We start from the raw sequence: 14,823 nt of genomic DNA on the forward strand, positions 1-14,823 counted from the left end.
TAACAACTCTCATTTTTTACATTTATCAAATTTTCCTTTTGGAAAAAGCCAGGATTCGAGCACGACAATATACTTAATTATATAATATGCATATCTAATAAGTTATTAATTATATAATATACATATCTAATAAGTTATACTATGTATAATGAGTGTGATTCTTTTTTGAAACTCTATACAACATATAAAACTCACAACAGTTCTTACCAAAATTTTGCATGCAGAGCATAACAGCAACACTTGGGCGTGAGGCAGAGGAGGGGAATCAATTAGGCTTAGGTGAGAATCTGGAGCACCATTTAATCATAAGGTCTTCAATATTTGCATCCATGCGGGTCCCTGTTCCTCCCCACATTAACATGTGTCCCATGTCCCCAATTGATGATGCACTCACTTCATGCACTGCTTTGAATCCGATTCTGCTGTAGAACCTCACCAGCTGAAACCATTTCTTGTTAAACAAACAGCTCTCATACTACAACACAGATTTCTTATCTATGATAAAAGCCATGTAAAATCAGATCACAACAAGCAACAGACTGAACAGATTTCAGAGATTAGGGAGGGTCAGTAAGAAGAAAACCTTGGAATGGTAAAGATCGGAATCATTGATGGCGAGCAACTCAGCTTTTTTGCAGCCACAATCATAGCCATATCGAATGGCCACAGCTCCGATGAATAGCCCTATCCCGAAGATGGATTTCTCCATCCCTATCGTCTCTCTTCGGAGTTTCATGGAGTCCAAGTGAAGAATTCTCCCTCCTACCCACACCCTAATCATCCCCTCAGCTCTTCCCAAATCGTTCTGGGTCTCCAAGCTCTTGGCCGTGATTCTGAAAAAGGGTCCTACGGTTCGGAGCTGAAGGTCCAGTTTCTGGGATCTGGAAGCTTCCAGAATGTCGGACATGGAGGGCAGAGTTGAAGTGTCCCTGAGCTTGACATTTGGAGACGGCGAGTGCGAGAGAGAAGTGCTTGCGGCCATTCTGGGCTGCGATTGGGGGTTTTGGAAATGAAATTTGGAAGGAGGAAGGAAGGAGGATAGGGACATGTTCATGAATTGAGGTGCTTGCTTCTGATAAAGCTTCAAAGAGGACTCGACAACTCTAGTTATATTTTGGGGTGGAGGAAGAAGGTTTGGATTTGTCTACATTTCTTGGCTCTTGATATTATGTATGTATAGGAGGAGGTTAGATACCAGCCACAGCACCATGTTTGCGTGCGTGCGTGCGTGCGTGTGTGTAAATTTTAAATATGGTAACATGTTTATAAAATTATAATTACCCAAAAACAAACTAACCTAGTACAAAAAAAATATATTAATAATTGAAAAATTAAAAGATACAAATGAGAATATAATTTACATGAATTAATGAAATTCACATGATTTTTTATTTCTTCTCACCTTATTTCAATTATTGAGAAACAAAAAAGTAGGGTCACAAACGTATTATGACCCAGCAATTGTGAATCAATTACCTCATGGAAGTAAGGAGAGGGGAGGATTCCTTGTTTTGTTTACTTCAAGGGAAAGGGAAGGGGAGAATTTTATGAGCAAGATGGAAATTTAATATTATTATAAAAATAAAATTCAAACTAAACGCTTTACCTCTAAAAACCTCCACTTTTAAAAGGTAAGGGAACTGCTGCCTCCATATGTGCGTGCATTTGACGTACTTACCTATCTTTTTGTTAATTAATCGATTCAAAAATAACTCTACTGTTTTCTTGGCAAGCAAATCAATCATAAATTCATTACGCTTGGGAAAAAAACAAGTTTGTGAATGTGATACGTGAACACTCTTAAAATATAGCAAGGGAAGCGAATTTACTAGTAATATAATGAAATATAATAAAAAAAATTTAAATTAAAAATAATTTTATGAATAAAAAAAACATCTCTTACCAACATTAAACTCAAAAGGACTAGCCAATCATACAAGGTAATGCCTTCATAGATAGCAAAACCAAATTCATAGAAAGAATTTAAAAACAAAAAACAGAAAACAAAAAGGTAGAGGAGAAACTTTACCCGTCGACTATCTTTCAAAAAACAGATGATCCCTTATCTTATGAAATAGTGCAAAATAATTAATCAACTACTTAAACCGGAGCACCCCGCAACTCCAGTTAAATTTGAAGGGACAGATGTCTATTTCCTCTGTGGGGCTTACTCGACAGGTGGCACTCCTTTCTTCAGCCAAACTGCACCTCCTCCTCCTTTCTTGCACAGTTGGGTGGAGCTCCAGGACGAGTCATCTCTCACCCTTCAGGACTTCCAGCGAAAAGAGGAAGCCGATACCAACGATCAAATTAGAGCTAAGGAGGTTGTTGCTGTACTCCAACACGTACAGGGTTGTTATTCACAGTAGAAAGGAGCAAAATCTCCGACAGAGGAAAGGAGAAGGGAGGGTGAAGGGAAGCTCAACTAAATGGAGTACGGACAACAGCAGGAGTCAGGACACCTAGGTGAAGAAGGCAATGAGATTGATCAGAGAGGGGCTGCACTAAGCAATGGGAACTAGTGGAGCAATGCATAAGACAACAAAGCTTAGAGGATAAGAGGGAGAAAATGAGATATGGAGAGAGGGTCAGAGAAAATGAACATGGGCCCACAATATAAACGTCCGTCTCTTTAAATCTAAAGAGAGGTGCATGGCAATCTGTTTTAAATGGTTGACAAATTATTTTACCCCACTCTATATTATAAAATACCAAATGTTTCTCGAAAAATAATTCATAAGCAAATTTGTTAATTTACACACACACACAAAAAAAAAAAAAACTACAAAATGGACTCTTAACATGAAGCAGATATGGTAGTCCATAGATTGAACAAGATTAAGCAATGATAAAACCCACTCAAACAATGGCGGAAATGAGACCCCTTTTTTTTTTTTTAATTTCTTATCAGGGCTCAGCCTACCATGCTGATTCTAGATTGAATATTATACACATTTCATTACAGCGAAGAATAACACGATACAATTGTCACATGCTAGAGTTATGCTGTAGCTGTATAGAACTATATACGGATACAAAGACTAATGTTGTATAACTTACAGGCTCTGACTGTTTTTAACAAAAAAATAATCAAGCATATACCTACCTTCTTTCTGAGATAACTTTTGCTTCTTGGATTTACTCCGTGTTGTGATATTTTTTCCTCTCCGAATCTGACTGAAAGAACATGATTACTGGTGTTAACTTAAACGTTCAGGAAACAAATGAAATGGGGCACATAATTGTTCATCTCAACTGCTTACACGCTGTTACGGAGGCTTATAAACTTTTTTTAAGATTTAACAAATAATACATACCTTTGACTCAACATAGTGGTCCTTGGTTGAATGCTAGACTCTTCCTTTTGTAGCTTTTCAGCAAGATGAAAATCAGAGTGCTCTTGTCTTTCCTCAACAAAACTTGGAGGCAGTTCTATTCCACAGATTGAACATTTATAGTCATTGAACCACAATAATGACCCTTCCTGACACGAATCAAGTTGCCCATCCTCTGAAAGATCAGACTTGCAAGTTACGTTGTCAAGGCAGCAATTCTCAGACTGGACTCTAAAAGAACAAAGATCTGATCCTAGCACTTCTGTAACTTCACTGTAGTCAGAACTTGAAGCATCATTGACCGATGTTTCTACCTAAACAACAAAGCAGAGTATGAGTAGCTGTTGAGCACCAGAACAGGTATCCTCTACAAGTAGTCAAATCGATCAATCAACATATTCCCCAGATTAAAAATCCATGTTACGTAGCCAAATAAGATCTATATATAACTTCAAGCCTGCATCATTTTTTCCCTCACAGTGCAACTAAGGTTATTGACATCTAAAGAATGATTATCATCAAAATATCTACAATCATGAATACAGGTCTGCCAAGTGTAAATTGAAATACTGGTTTCTGTATCACTCACAGAGTCATTATCCGTAACATCTGGAAGCAAAAAACTGCTATGCTTATTAGCACCCCTGGAAGCAATGAAATTGGTTATGGTCTTCTGTGTCGGATCAGATGGAGCACCGCACTTGTCTTCATTGAAATGTGATACTCGTAGACCTGACAGAAAAAAAGCCTTCGTCAAGCTAGAAAAACAAAGCTGAATTTTCTCATGGTATAAACTGTAACAATCCCTCTTCTCTTGGCCCATAGAGCCATCCTATTGAAGAATCACCAGCAACACCCACCTATCAATCTTAAGGAGATAGGAAGTTCAGCTTTTAGAAGCTTTACAGCATGTTTCATGATATCATCCCTTGAGCTCATGTACTTCTGTGAAGTCACAGCCCTAGTCCGAACCTATAGATTGTGCACTTATTAGCACCGAATCATATAGTGTACGGTGAAGGTAACATGTATGGCAAAAGGTAAAAGGAACGTGTAATGTAATAAGCAATTGCGAATTCAGTTTACCAAAGTGGTTTTGTTATTGGACCACACCACCTACAGCACCTACTTTGATGAGCTTTTATTGGTTCATTGTTTAGTCATGTGGTACATCATATTCATGTATACCCAAGTATTTCTCCATAAAAAAAAAAATAAAAAAAAATCCAAAACCTCGTGTTATGAACAAAGTGAGGGTGAAAAGATGTCCTCAGTGTTAAGAGCACTGCTCTTCAAAAGTGACTTATCTGTTTAAAAAGGCTTTCACCAAATGGAGGAGCAAAACCAAGCAAGGATAAAGCTCCGAATCAGTCTCAGGAATACAAGTTGATGAAAACAGAATCTAATGTCAGGGGTACCTCAAAAGATGCAGTTTTCAGTTTAAGGGTTAAAGTTCGCCCAAAAAGGCCCTCCTTGCGCATGTCTGAAGACAGCATTTCAGCAAGTTCTTCTGCAAGCATGAACTTATCATGGATCACATGTTGAAATAATAAAACTAAATTCCTATCTGATTCCTCTGCAAGCATGAACTTATCATGGATCACATGTTGAAATAATAAAATGAGATTCCTATCTGATTCAGAAACTCTTCAAATCATCGACATCAACAATTTTGAAATGCATGCATCCATTTGAATTATAAAATATACTGTCCACTCCTTGTATCACCAATATACATGCATATATATTGTTCACTGTTCAGTGATCAACATAGGCTACAGCCTAAAATTAAGAAAAAGAGGTTCACGTTTAAACTAGAGTTTCTCAGAATCCCAACAAAACAATACCAGAACTTACGAATTATGCAATCTAGAAAATTGTTGACGGCATTGCTAACAGTTATGAACAAGACTAATACCTAATTTTTTAAACAACTGTGCTTGATCGTCAGTGGCTGAAAATGTTCTCTCATTACTAATGCTCTTCCGCAACCTTATTTGGGGTGTACCTGTTGCCCCAAGTCCCAAACCCACAGAGAGAAAAAAGTCTGCAGCCAATTGTCAGATGGTCACACATTAAGGGTTCAATGAATCAAAAGCAGAATTTGAAATGAAACATTCGATGAGAACATATAAATCATTGCTGCTAAGATAAAGGGTAAGTTTTAAAAAGAAATGCCAAAAGTTGTAGAAACCAGAAGACTGAATTATCTATGATACAGGCTTACACCTCGTAATGAAACCAGAAATGAAATGTACTAAATCATGTTTATAACTTTATCTAGGGACAGCCTAAAAGAATCTTACAGAAAACTCAGTTGAACTGCCACTTAAATATAGGAAGCAATGTAAAAAGAAACTAGAACCAAGAAAAAGTAATCAATAGCACTCGATAATTTTATTTAAGTTCAACCGTAAGAGGACGGGGTCTTAACATGAATGATATGCTTTTATATAGACAACACAAAATACGTCAAACAACCTAAAGTTTATCATAAAAGTTCAAGAAATCCTATCTCTGAACGGAAGTAAACACCAGTTCTACTAGAGATGACATATCTAAACACCCAGACAACTAAACCTGAAATTCCCAAAATTATATTAAATAATAAACTCTAAATTTCAACTTGTAATTATATCATCATACATTAATATCCCCCCACACTGCATCAGAGGTGTCCAGTAGACTAGTAAACATAGATAATAAGGGTATGCTCCCTTAGCTGTAACAAGCTCACAAGGTTCTGCATGTTAATTAAGAAAACAGTAAGAACTGACCGTGCTGCTAACCTGAAGTTGACTGAGAGAAAAGAGCACAGAGGTAGCCACCCTTCTGAAGCATCTGCTCACATGTTTTAATTCCCAAAACACCGCTCAAAATATCTTCAGTAACTTTACCAATGCCCCCAATCTGTTCATTATATTAAGCATCAAGTTTATTAATAAGAACTGCATCATTGCCAACGACATCAGATGTATGCAAAACTATAGTTGTGCTGCCAGGTACAAAACTAATCATTTGGTCTCAGTCAGCTGGAGTCATTGACAAAATCGACAAAAAACATACCTTACGAATAGGAAGGGATGATATAAATGTTACAACAGCCATGCGGTCATTTGGTAATACAAACTGCCCATTTGGCTTGTTTATATCTGAGCAAACCTAAACAATGTGATAAATAACAGTAAGATTCCATATTTTCAAGTGAGTGTTGTGTGATCAGATGATCACCATATGTCAGGCACTTGCTAATTTTTACTGAATAAGGCGATCTAAATAAATTATTAGTGACACATCTAGTCCAAAAAAATTAAACATACAGGCCACGATTAGGAGTGATATAATTAATTAGGAGCAATTTAGCGGTTTAATCCCAAAAATATCACTCTCCTTTCAATGTGGAAAAGAGACAGCAGAACCTTAGCAAGTAAGCGATTTGGTGCCACTCCTGCACTACATGTGAGACCAGTTTCTTCATATACACAGGCTCTGAGTTCTTCGGCAATCTATAAATCGCAAATTTACAAAAATAGGAAGGTTACTACATTTGTAAAGACCGGTTAGTGCTATATATGAATAAGAGGTACCAACTTCTCCACTTGTGATACTCCTTTCTTTGCAAACCTCAGTTATATCAAGATATGCTTCATCCAGACTGGCAGCCATGAAATTAGGATCATATCTCTGGAATACTAACAATAACAAATAAATATTATCAAGCAACCATCAATAGTCTCTTTAATGAAAAAGCATCACAGCAAAAAAGATACTGACAATAAAGGAATTACCTTTTCTGGTCAAATCACTATAATAAGCATACTTTTTGAAATCTGTTGGAACAAAAATTAGCTGTGGACACAATTTACACGCAATAAATCCAGGCATTGCAGCACGAACACCAAATTTCCGGGCCTATGTAAGATACCAAAACATGCTTAGACAAATTAGATGAATCAGATTGATGTTTCATATATCAGATAATCTCAGAATCTGGAAAAAATAAAATCATGTTGTGCTGACAAAAATGAAACCTCATAGTTGGCAGTTGATATCATAGACATGCTACCAACAGCCATTGGTTTGCCCTTTAATGTAGGGTTACTTAAAGTCTCAACTGCTGCATAGAAAGCATCCATATCTACATGTAACCAAACCCTCGACAGGTCACGTGCAGCTTCTAGCTCAAGAATTCTTTTCTCCGCCACCTACCCATGCATAAAGTAATATAGTAGAGCAGGGTAATGTCCAACTCAAAGTACAGCAGCACTTGATATTAACAACTAATAAGTTAAAATATAAGAGAGGAATGTACATTCACTCACCTCACTGTTGAAATCATAATAACATGACATGAGATAATCCGTAAACAACATGAATGTATATACAATGCTTAGAAGCAAATGTTAATGATACCTTCTGATAGTTAGATATGTCAGCTTCAGCAAGCTTTGCGCACTGAGCCTGTAGGTTCTCTATTTTCTGCCTAATAAAAGCCTCCTTGCGTTCTTCATTCTCAAAAAACTTTGAACCTTTGCTCATTTCATAAACTATCCTTTGTACTTTCTCCTTGTCAACTCCTTCCATTCCTTAATATCCACAAGTACTACTTATAAAAGAAGGTTCGATTAAAACAAGAATAGCACCGGACAACAATTATTATTCCGTGACAAATATGAACTCAACTTAATTTTGATTGAAACATATACCATGTGAAGTATTAGTGATTAGAAAACAGACGTACACATAATTTTACGGCAAGAAAGTAATTGTTAGTGATCCAGAGTGTTAGAGTGTATTGTTAGAAAGGATAACTTAAAATGCATAACGCATCTTAATCTCGGGGAGATATGAAATCGAATTAGTTACGCATGAATCATTTATGGGATAAAAATATTATAATCAAATTTCAGTCAGTTATTATAATTTAACTACGAAATATCATTTTTTATATGATGGAAATTAAGGGGGCATTTTCAGAAAGGCCGGAATGGCCATATCAGCCTCCCTTTCATGTTTCCGCGGAGCAGGAACAAAATAAATGGCTGATCATTCTTTTGCTCCTTCCTTCCTTTTCTTTTGCCCCTTGAAATGCTTATTTATCTGTCAGCTGGTTCACAGAAGAGCGTCGTATTCCAAGAATTAAAACGCACTTTAATTTTCGCTTCCCTTTTATAGAATAGGCTTCGTAAACTTAAATGTGTGTAGATCATGAGTGAGTATAATTTCAAAAATAAAAAACCAAAAAAGCAGAAGAAAAGCGCGTGAACCTGCTTTGGCAATAGTGTAAACGGTGTGGTAGGATTGCCACGGCCGAGCAGCGTCTCCGGACGTATCGCTTTGTTCCATCGCCCTCTGCTTACGAACGCCTACTGGTCGAGACAAAAGTCTGCGAGGGAATTGGGAGCGAGCGCCAAAGCTGATGAAGTGCTGAATCGTAAATGAATAGAGAAGCGAGTTTTTCTTTTGTTTTGTTTTGTTTTTTTTTTTTAAGGATAATAAAATTTTTAAAAAAATTTATAAATAATAATTTAATTTTTTAAAATGTTATAATTTTTTAAAATTTATTAATAATAAAATTATATAAATTATTAAATTATTTTTATTAAAAATAAATGATTCACAAATTATATTTAAATATTTATAATTTTTTTATATTAATAATAATATAAGTATATTTTAATTTTATATATTAAATTTTTTATTTATTACATTATTATAAATATAAAAAATTATAAATATTTAAATAAGATTTGTGAATTATTTTTTTTTAATAAAAAAATTTAATAATTTATATAAATTTATTGATAATAAAAAATTTTAAAAAAATTATAATATTTTAAAATAATTTTATTATTATTTTTAAAAAAAATTAAAAGGTAAAAAAAAATTTTTGTTTTTGGTAGTCAGGAGAAAATTGTTATTGCATGGCTAATGAACTTACTCATGTCTTGGGCTTGAAAGTACATTTTATCTCTATCTCACCCAACCAAGGCCATATTAATAGGTGCGTGGGATTAAGGAATTAAAGACAACATAATGAAATAACAAGTTATCAAAAAATGATGGAATTTAAAAAATCAGTGTATGTGGGTGTGGGGAAGAGTTTGATACTTAGATTTATAATCTTAATGCACTTTTATTCAATTAAATTAAAATGAGTAAATTTTAATGTGTTAATAATATTAATAATAAAAAATTTATTATTATAAAATAAATAAGAAAAAATTTATTATTTTACTTTTATAGCTTTGATTCAATTATATCTCAATCCTAAATTTTAATTTATTATAATGCAATCCTTATAATTTTAATTTAATTGTAATTCAATAATAGAACTTTAACTCATATAGTCTAAACCATTTAAAATATTGATCCTTATATTATAAAAAAAGAAAATCATAAATTTTAAAATTTAGAACTACTATTTTAAGTTACTAAGCCCTTCTAAACTTCATAATTTTAGTTTTTAAAATATAATGACTAATATTTTAAATAATTAAAATTATAAGGATTGAGTTGGAAGAGTCAAAAAAAATTAGGTTACAATTGAGTTAAAACTATAAGAATCGAGTTATAATCAATCAAAATTCAAAGATTGGGTTACAACTTGATCAAAATTAAAGGGACCGGATGATTATTTTTTTGATAAATAATATATAAATGATAGTAAATGTTTTGATTTAATTGAAGCAAGCACCTTAAACATGCAAGGTTAAATATAAAAGTTTTCCTACCTTAATGTACATATACATTCATACATCCATCTATATGCATACTCATGGCATGATTGTGTAATCCAAGATAGATGATTGGAACACATGCTTTAGCAAAGTCATACCTTCTTCTAATTACATTTTATAGTATGACTTGTGTAAAACTCAACTAAATTCACCATAAAACTTAATCTCAAAATGAATCCTCACCGTGATAATTTTAAATCTTTAAAAGTCAAAGAAAACTAATCATAATAGAAAAGAAAAAACTCAAATTGAGAGGTCTACTATGGTTAATAAAATCAATCTTATAAGCTTTTAAAATACTAGTATAAATAAATACCAACTCAACTTAAAAAACTATTAGAATTTACAAAAAGAATTGGAACCTTTATAATGAAATGCAAATCATAAAAATCTTTGAGATATGTTTAATATCAACATCAACATGACCAAGCCCAAAATTACTTCAAATCAAAGCTTGAAAAGTTCACTAAAATATAGAATATCTCTAAAATATTAAAAACCTTTGAAAGTAGGCATTTAAAAATTATTTCCCAAAACAGACTTGTTTGCCATTACAGCTAACAAGTTTAAGGACATTTGTTGTGGCCAACACAATGATGCACCACAGCAAAGGCATCATTCACCTTAATGCACTACACAAAAATGATAGCATCAATGTTGTCAAAACCACAACACTAAGGATGAACTTTTAATGCACCCAAGGACTCCATCTAACTTCTAATTGGGGTGCTCTAAGTGTCCATAGAAAGTTTAGACAATAAGTTAGCTAGTGGCACTGGTTTCATAATGAAAATGAAAAAATGGACACCCATAATCAAACTCACTCCCTTTTCACATTTGACCCATTATAAGGTATCTAAAAATCCACATCAAGTACCAAAAGCCTAAACACTCACCTAGGCTAATTCCCCAGGACTTAGGACTTCCTGCACGGTACACCAAACCTCTGATGTACCACATATATCTCATTTTTACTCATCAACCCCAATCTCAATAAAACCTTAGGGGAGGTCATTATGACATAAATTCATGATTTAATTATTTTACAATCATTGAAAGTAATATCAATCAACTCTAAACTTATTTGTATTAGTATTTAGGCTTTGACTAACAAATACTTCACATACCACAATGAGAGGATACTAAAAACATTCAATAATTACAATTAAAATGCATTAGTGCAAGTAAACCAAAATAATTGTCCTAATTGGCAATGTATCATCATCAATTACACATTTACACCAAAGGAAAGAGGCATACTATAGGAATCTCATATTCTTATGCCTTAAGTGCCTTCCCTTTAACCTTCAGGAGCTAGAGCTTATAATATAAAAAATAAAGGTGAGTACAACTACTCAATAATAAAAAAAACTCTAATTTATGTACATGCAAGTTAAACAATCATAAGCATGCAAAGTGGATAATTACAAAATAATTAACATCATTATCACATGATACAATGCAATGTATGATCATTCACATATCTAAACCTCCATCACTACTAACTAAATTCATGGGCTACACAATTATTAAGAGCTAAACCCATGCGACTGGGATAATCCAAGCTTTTCAATCATAAAGGTGATCTGGCCAAAGCTCCATGCTCATTTTGGATAATAAATTCCCCATCTCGAACACAAGGGTGTCAAAAAAACCCTGTCACCAACTTCACTATTTGAGGTTTAAGGATAAGTCCTATTACTACCTTGGCCAGGTGGGGTTTAAGGGTAAATCAATATACCAAACACTAAAACCTTAAGTGTTTACGTGATCCACACAGGCATAAAATCACTACTTTGCTAAGGTAAACTTTCGCCATCAATATGATCATGCAAATATACCAAATGTTAAATCACATAGCATATCAAATCATCATTATCATGTTCATATTCATCAACATTTAATAAAGCAAAACACACGCACGCACGCACAAGTCTTTCAGCTGCCTCAAATCTTTAAGACCTCAAAAAGTACCTTGATACAACTTGCTTTCTGAGCTTGCTACGAGCCGCGTGACAATGATAATCTACAGTTATCAATGACCAACATCATTAAAAACAATTAAACTCTCACTTCCAACTCTTAAAACTCACACTTTAACAATCCATTTTTCCAGCCATAAGCTAAAATTTACAATCAATAAATTTATTAACTCCCATTAATCATATTTAGTTCTTATTAGCTTAAATATTAATAATTTCAACACCCAACAATCCAATTTCTCCTTAAAGTAGCTAAGGTTCATCTAAAACCTTAGCCTCAAACTTATAACCTTGTGAAATCCTTAAAACTAGGTTTAGATGAGTAAAATAACTCTCATTGGTCCTATTATAATCAATGGGCTTAGATATTGAGCTTATAGGTTCGAAAACTTGCTCCCCCAACACAAAAATCAATATCAAAACATCTAGAGGGAAGGAGGAAGCATGAAGAAATCATACCTCAGTAAAACCAAGCTTGAAACACCCTTAAGATGCCCCACACTCTGTGCCTTAGCAAACCAATGTTGTCCCCTCTGTGCTCTCTCTAATTCCTTTCTTTTTATCTCTTATGCAATTTGTGAAATCAACTGATGATTTTAAAATTTTCAACCATTTACTGCGGCGAAAAGCCTCATTAACTACAACGAATGGTACATAATTTGGGTCTCTTAATTCTGACTTGTGTTTTAGGCCCAGATGGCCCAATTCACCCTCAGACCCGATCCAAAGGCTGTAACCACAATTCACAATGTCTATTAACCATCACTAACCATCATTGAATTAATCAACACTCAATCTTACCAAGATATTCTTGATTAACTAACTTAATTCTAGGATTAAAAATTCAGGATGTTATAACTTATGCATCACTTTTATAAGTTAAAAATTAGGGTAAAATGTGTCATAAAAGTTCACTTAAAGTAGAGCACACCGTTAGGAATTGCTCCAAAATTAATTAATTTTCTAAGCCCAGCCCTTATTGATTAGTTCAATTTGGTTCTTGTTTTTATCTCTTGATGCTTGAACTAAACTGAATTAAATTTATTTTATATATCTTTAGAAATATATTTAAGATCTTTCTCCTTTCTAAGTTCAAATATTTACAAATAACTAATAAAAAATCAATCATGATTGATTAAATGTTGTCTATAATTATTTTTTATAATCATTTTAAAATTTATAATCAAATATTTTAAAGATGATATGTTAGTTTTTAATAGTTAAATGTGCTAATTTATTGTTCAAAAAAAAATATTCTTCTGTCCTCAAGAATTTTTGTTGTTTGAAAATAATAATTAATAGTGAAAAAATATTAGTAAATATGTGCACATATGGATTATGAAAAATATCTAAAAAATTAAACTTAAACTAAACCTAAACTAAATCAAACAACTCAAAAACTAAGTCAAATTGATTAGAAAAAAAAAATTAAAAAGGTCTCATTGATTTGGTTTTTTTCAAAAACCGAACATAACCACACCAAACCTATAAACATTGCTTCTTCTTCTGTCCTTTTATTTCTTGTTGTAGCAAAAAATTTGGCTTCCACCTCCTATAGATTTTTCGTGTCCTCATTACAAGATATTTCTTGGAAGAGCATGATGATTATTGATATGAGATAACTAACGAGATATTAATTATTTTTTAATATTATTCTTATTTAAATTTATTAATTAAGGGAGAGAATGTATTATAAATTTAATTTTATTCTTTTAAATATAAGTAAAATTGGAAGTTTATTTTTTATACAAAGTTAATAACTTAATTACTTCTCTTCAAATTTGACAAATTAATTAGAGGTATTTTATAATAAATACGATGAAGTGCACTTTTTTTTATATAGGAGAAAATTCAGAGGGAGTACACTCTAACACTAACAATAATGAAACAAACTCCTTAGAGTTTTTAAATTATTAATGCATAGTAATCAATTATTATTACTTAGTTGTTAACTAAATAACTGCGTTCATAACTATCCAATGCCAATATACAATTTCAATATAGCAAATCCACGCCTTCAATAGAGGACTCAAGACTTCATATTAATTTTACAATTTTATAGAATTTTTTACACAAAAAAATGTATATAGTTAGCTTTATATATTTAAAGTAGTTATTTTCAATTAGGAAAAATTTCATTTAGGACCCCTTGACCTAATTTAATTTCAACCAAAGCCTCTAAAATTTTGAATTTTCACTATATACATGGGGGATTGAAATGAAATTAAAGAGCTGATTGACACGATTATATAGTCCCTGGGGCGCATGAATGGCTTGTGGAGAGAAAACAAATAATTAATGTATGAAAAATGAATTTGCAACTTTCATTAACAGTATAATATTGGTATGAACTTGTAGCTCTCATTTCACCAAAATCAGCTGTTCATTTTTTATACATCAATTATTCATTTTTTTCACAAGAGTTGTTCATACATTAGTTCTTTATTTCGTTAAGGATAATAACATTATTTCAGTCAGTTCTTTAATTTTATTTCAAATCCCCACATGTGTTGTGAAATTTTATAATTTTAGAGGCTTTAATTTAAATCAAGTTGGGTTAAGGAGCCCTGATTGAAAATTTCCCTTCCAAGTAAATCAAGGTATGTGTATATTTTATAGATTATTTAATTTATAACAAATTCTTTTTATTAATATTATTAATATATTAAAATCCATGTATCTTGATTTAATATATAAGTGTTGCCTTTTTTCTATTGAGAGAATGGCACCAGAGGCCTCAAAATCAAAGAAATTTACACTTAAGGC

At 32.8% G+C, this 14,823-nt stretch overlaps 1 protein-coding gene across 4 annotated transcripts; it reads right to left on the reverse strand.

Annotated features, from left to right (window-relative positions):
• Positions 1-1,859: 1,859 nt before the first annotated feature.
• On the reverse strand, positions 1,860-8,757 carry LOC129286720 (DNA polymerase kappa). 4 transcript variants are annotated; one of them, XM_054922726.1, is made up of 16 exons: positions 8,603-8,757; positions 7,749-7,921; positions 7,367-7,540; positions 7,124-7,247; positions 6,960-7,027; positions 6,755-6,841; positions 6,402-6,497; positions 6,125-6,245; positions 5,254-5,382; positions 4,754-4,845; positions 4,196-4,307; positions 3,925-4,067; positions 3,318-3,649; positions 3,107-3,177; positions 2,427-2,462; positions 1,860-2,331 (listed from the first exon to the last, which is right to left on the reverse strand). In XM_054922726.1, the coding sequence occupies exons 1-16, from the start codon at positions 8,679-8,681 to the stop codon at positions 2,306-2,308; spliced, it is 1,863 nt and encodes a 620-aa protein (XP_054778701.1). In that variant the 5' UTR covers positions 8,682-8,757; the 3' UTR covers positions 1,860-2,305. The 4 variants fall into 4 exon arrangements, with proteins under 4 accessions (XP_054778701.1, XP_054778702.1, XP_054778700.1 ...); XM_054922727.1 differs by having other exon boundaries at positions 5,254-5,343; positions 6,927-7,027; XM_054922725.1 differs by having other exon boundaries at positions 6,927-7,027.
• Positions 8,758-14,823: the final 6,066 nt, after the last annotated feature.

Source organism: Prosopis cineraria, unplaced genomic scaffold, assembly GCF_029017545.1.
Source record: "Prosopis cineraria cultivar Desert tree isolate PC_DT_omini unplaced genomic scaffold, ASM2901754v1 PC11, whole genome shotgun sequence".
Lineage (NCBI taxonomy): Eukaryota > Viridiplantae > Streptophyta > Magnoliopsida > Fabales > Fabaceae > Prosopis > Prosopis cineraria.

What these genes read in the sequence shown, in the direction of transcription:
- LOC129286720 (XM_054922725.1), bottom strand. Translation starts at nt 8,681, where the DNA reads ATGGAACAAAGCGATACGTCCGGAGACGCTGCTCGGCCGTGGCAATCC. An exon ending in TAGTGATTTGACCAGAAAAG is followed by an intron (nt 7,028 to 7,123) that starts GTAATTCCTTTA and finishes TGTTATTGTTAG; the next exon opens with TATTCCAGAGATATGATCCT. An exon ending in TTTCTCTCAGTCAACTTCAG is followed by an intron (nt 5,383 to 6,124) that starts GTTAGCAGCACG and finishes AATTGGCTGCAG; the next exon opens with ACTTTTTTCTCTCTGTGGGT.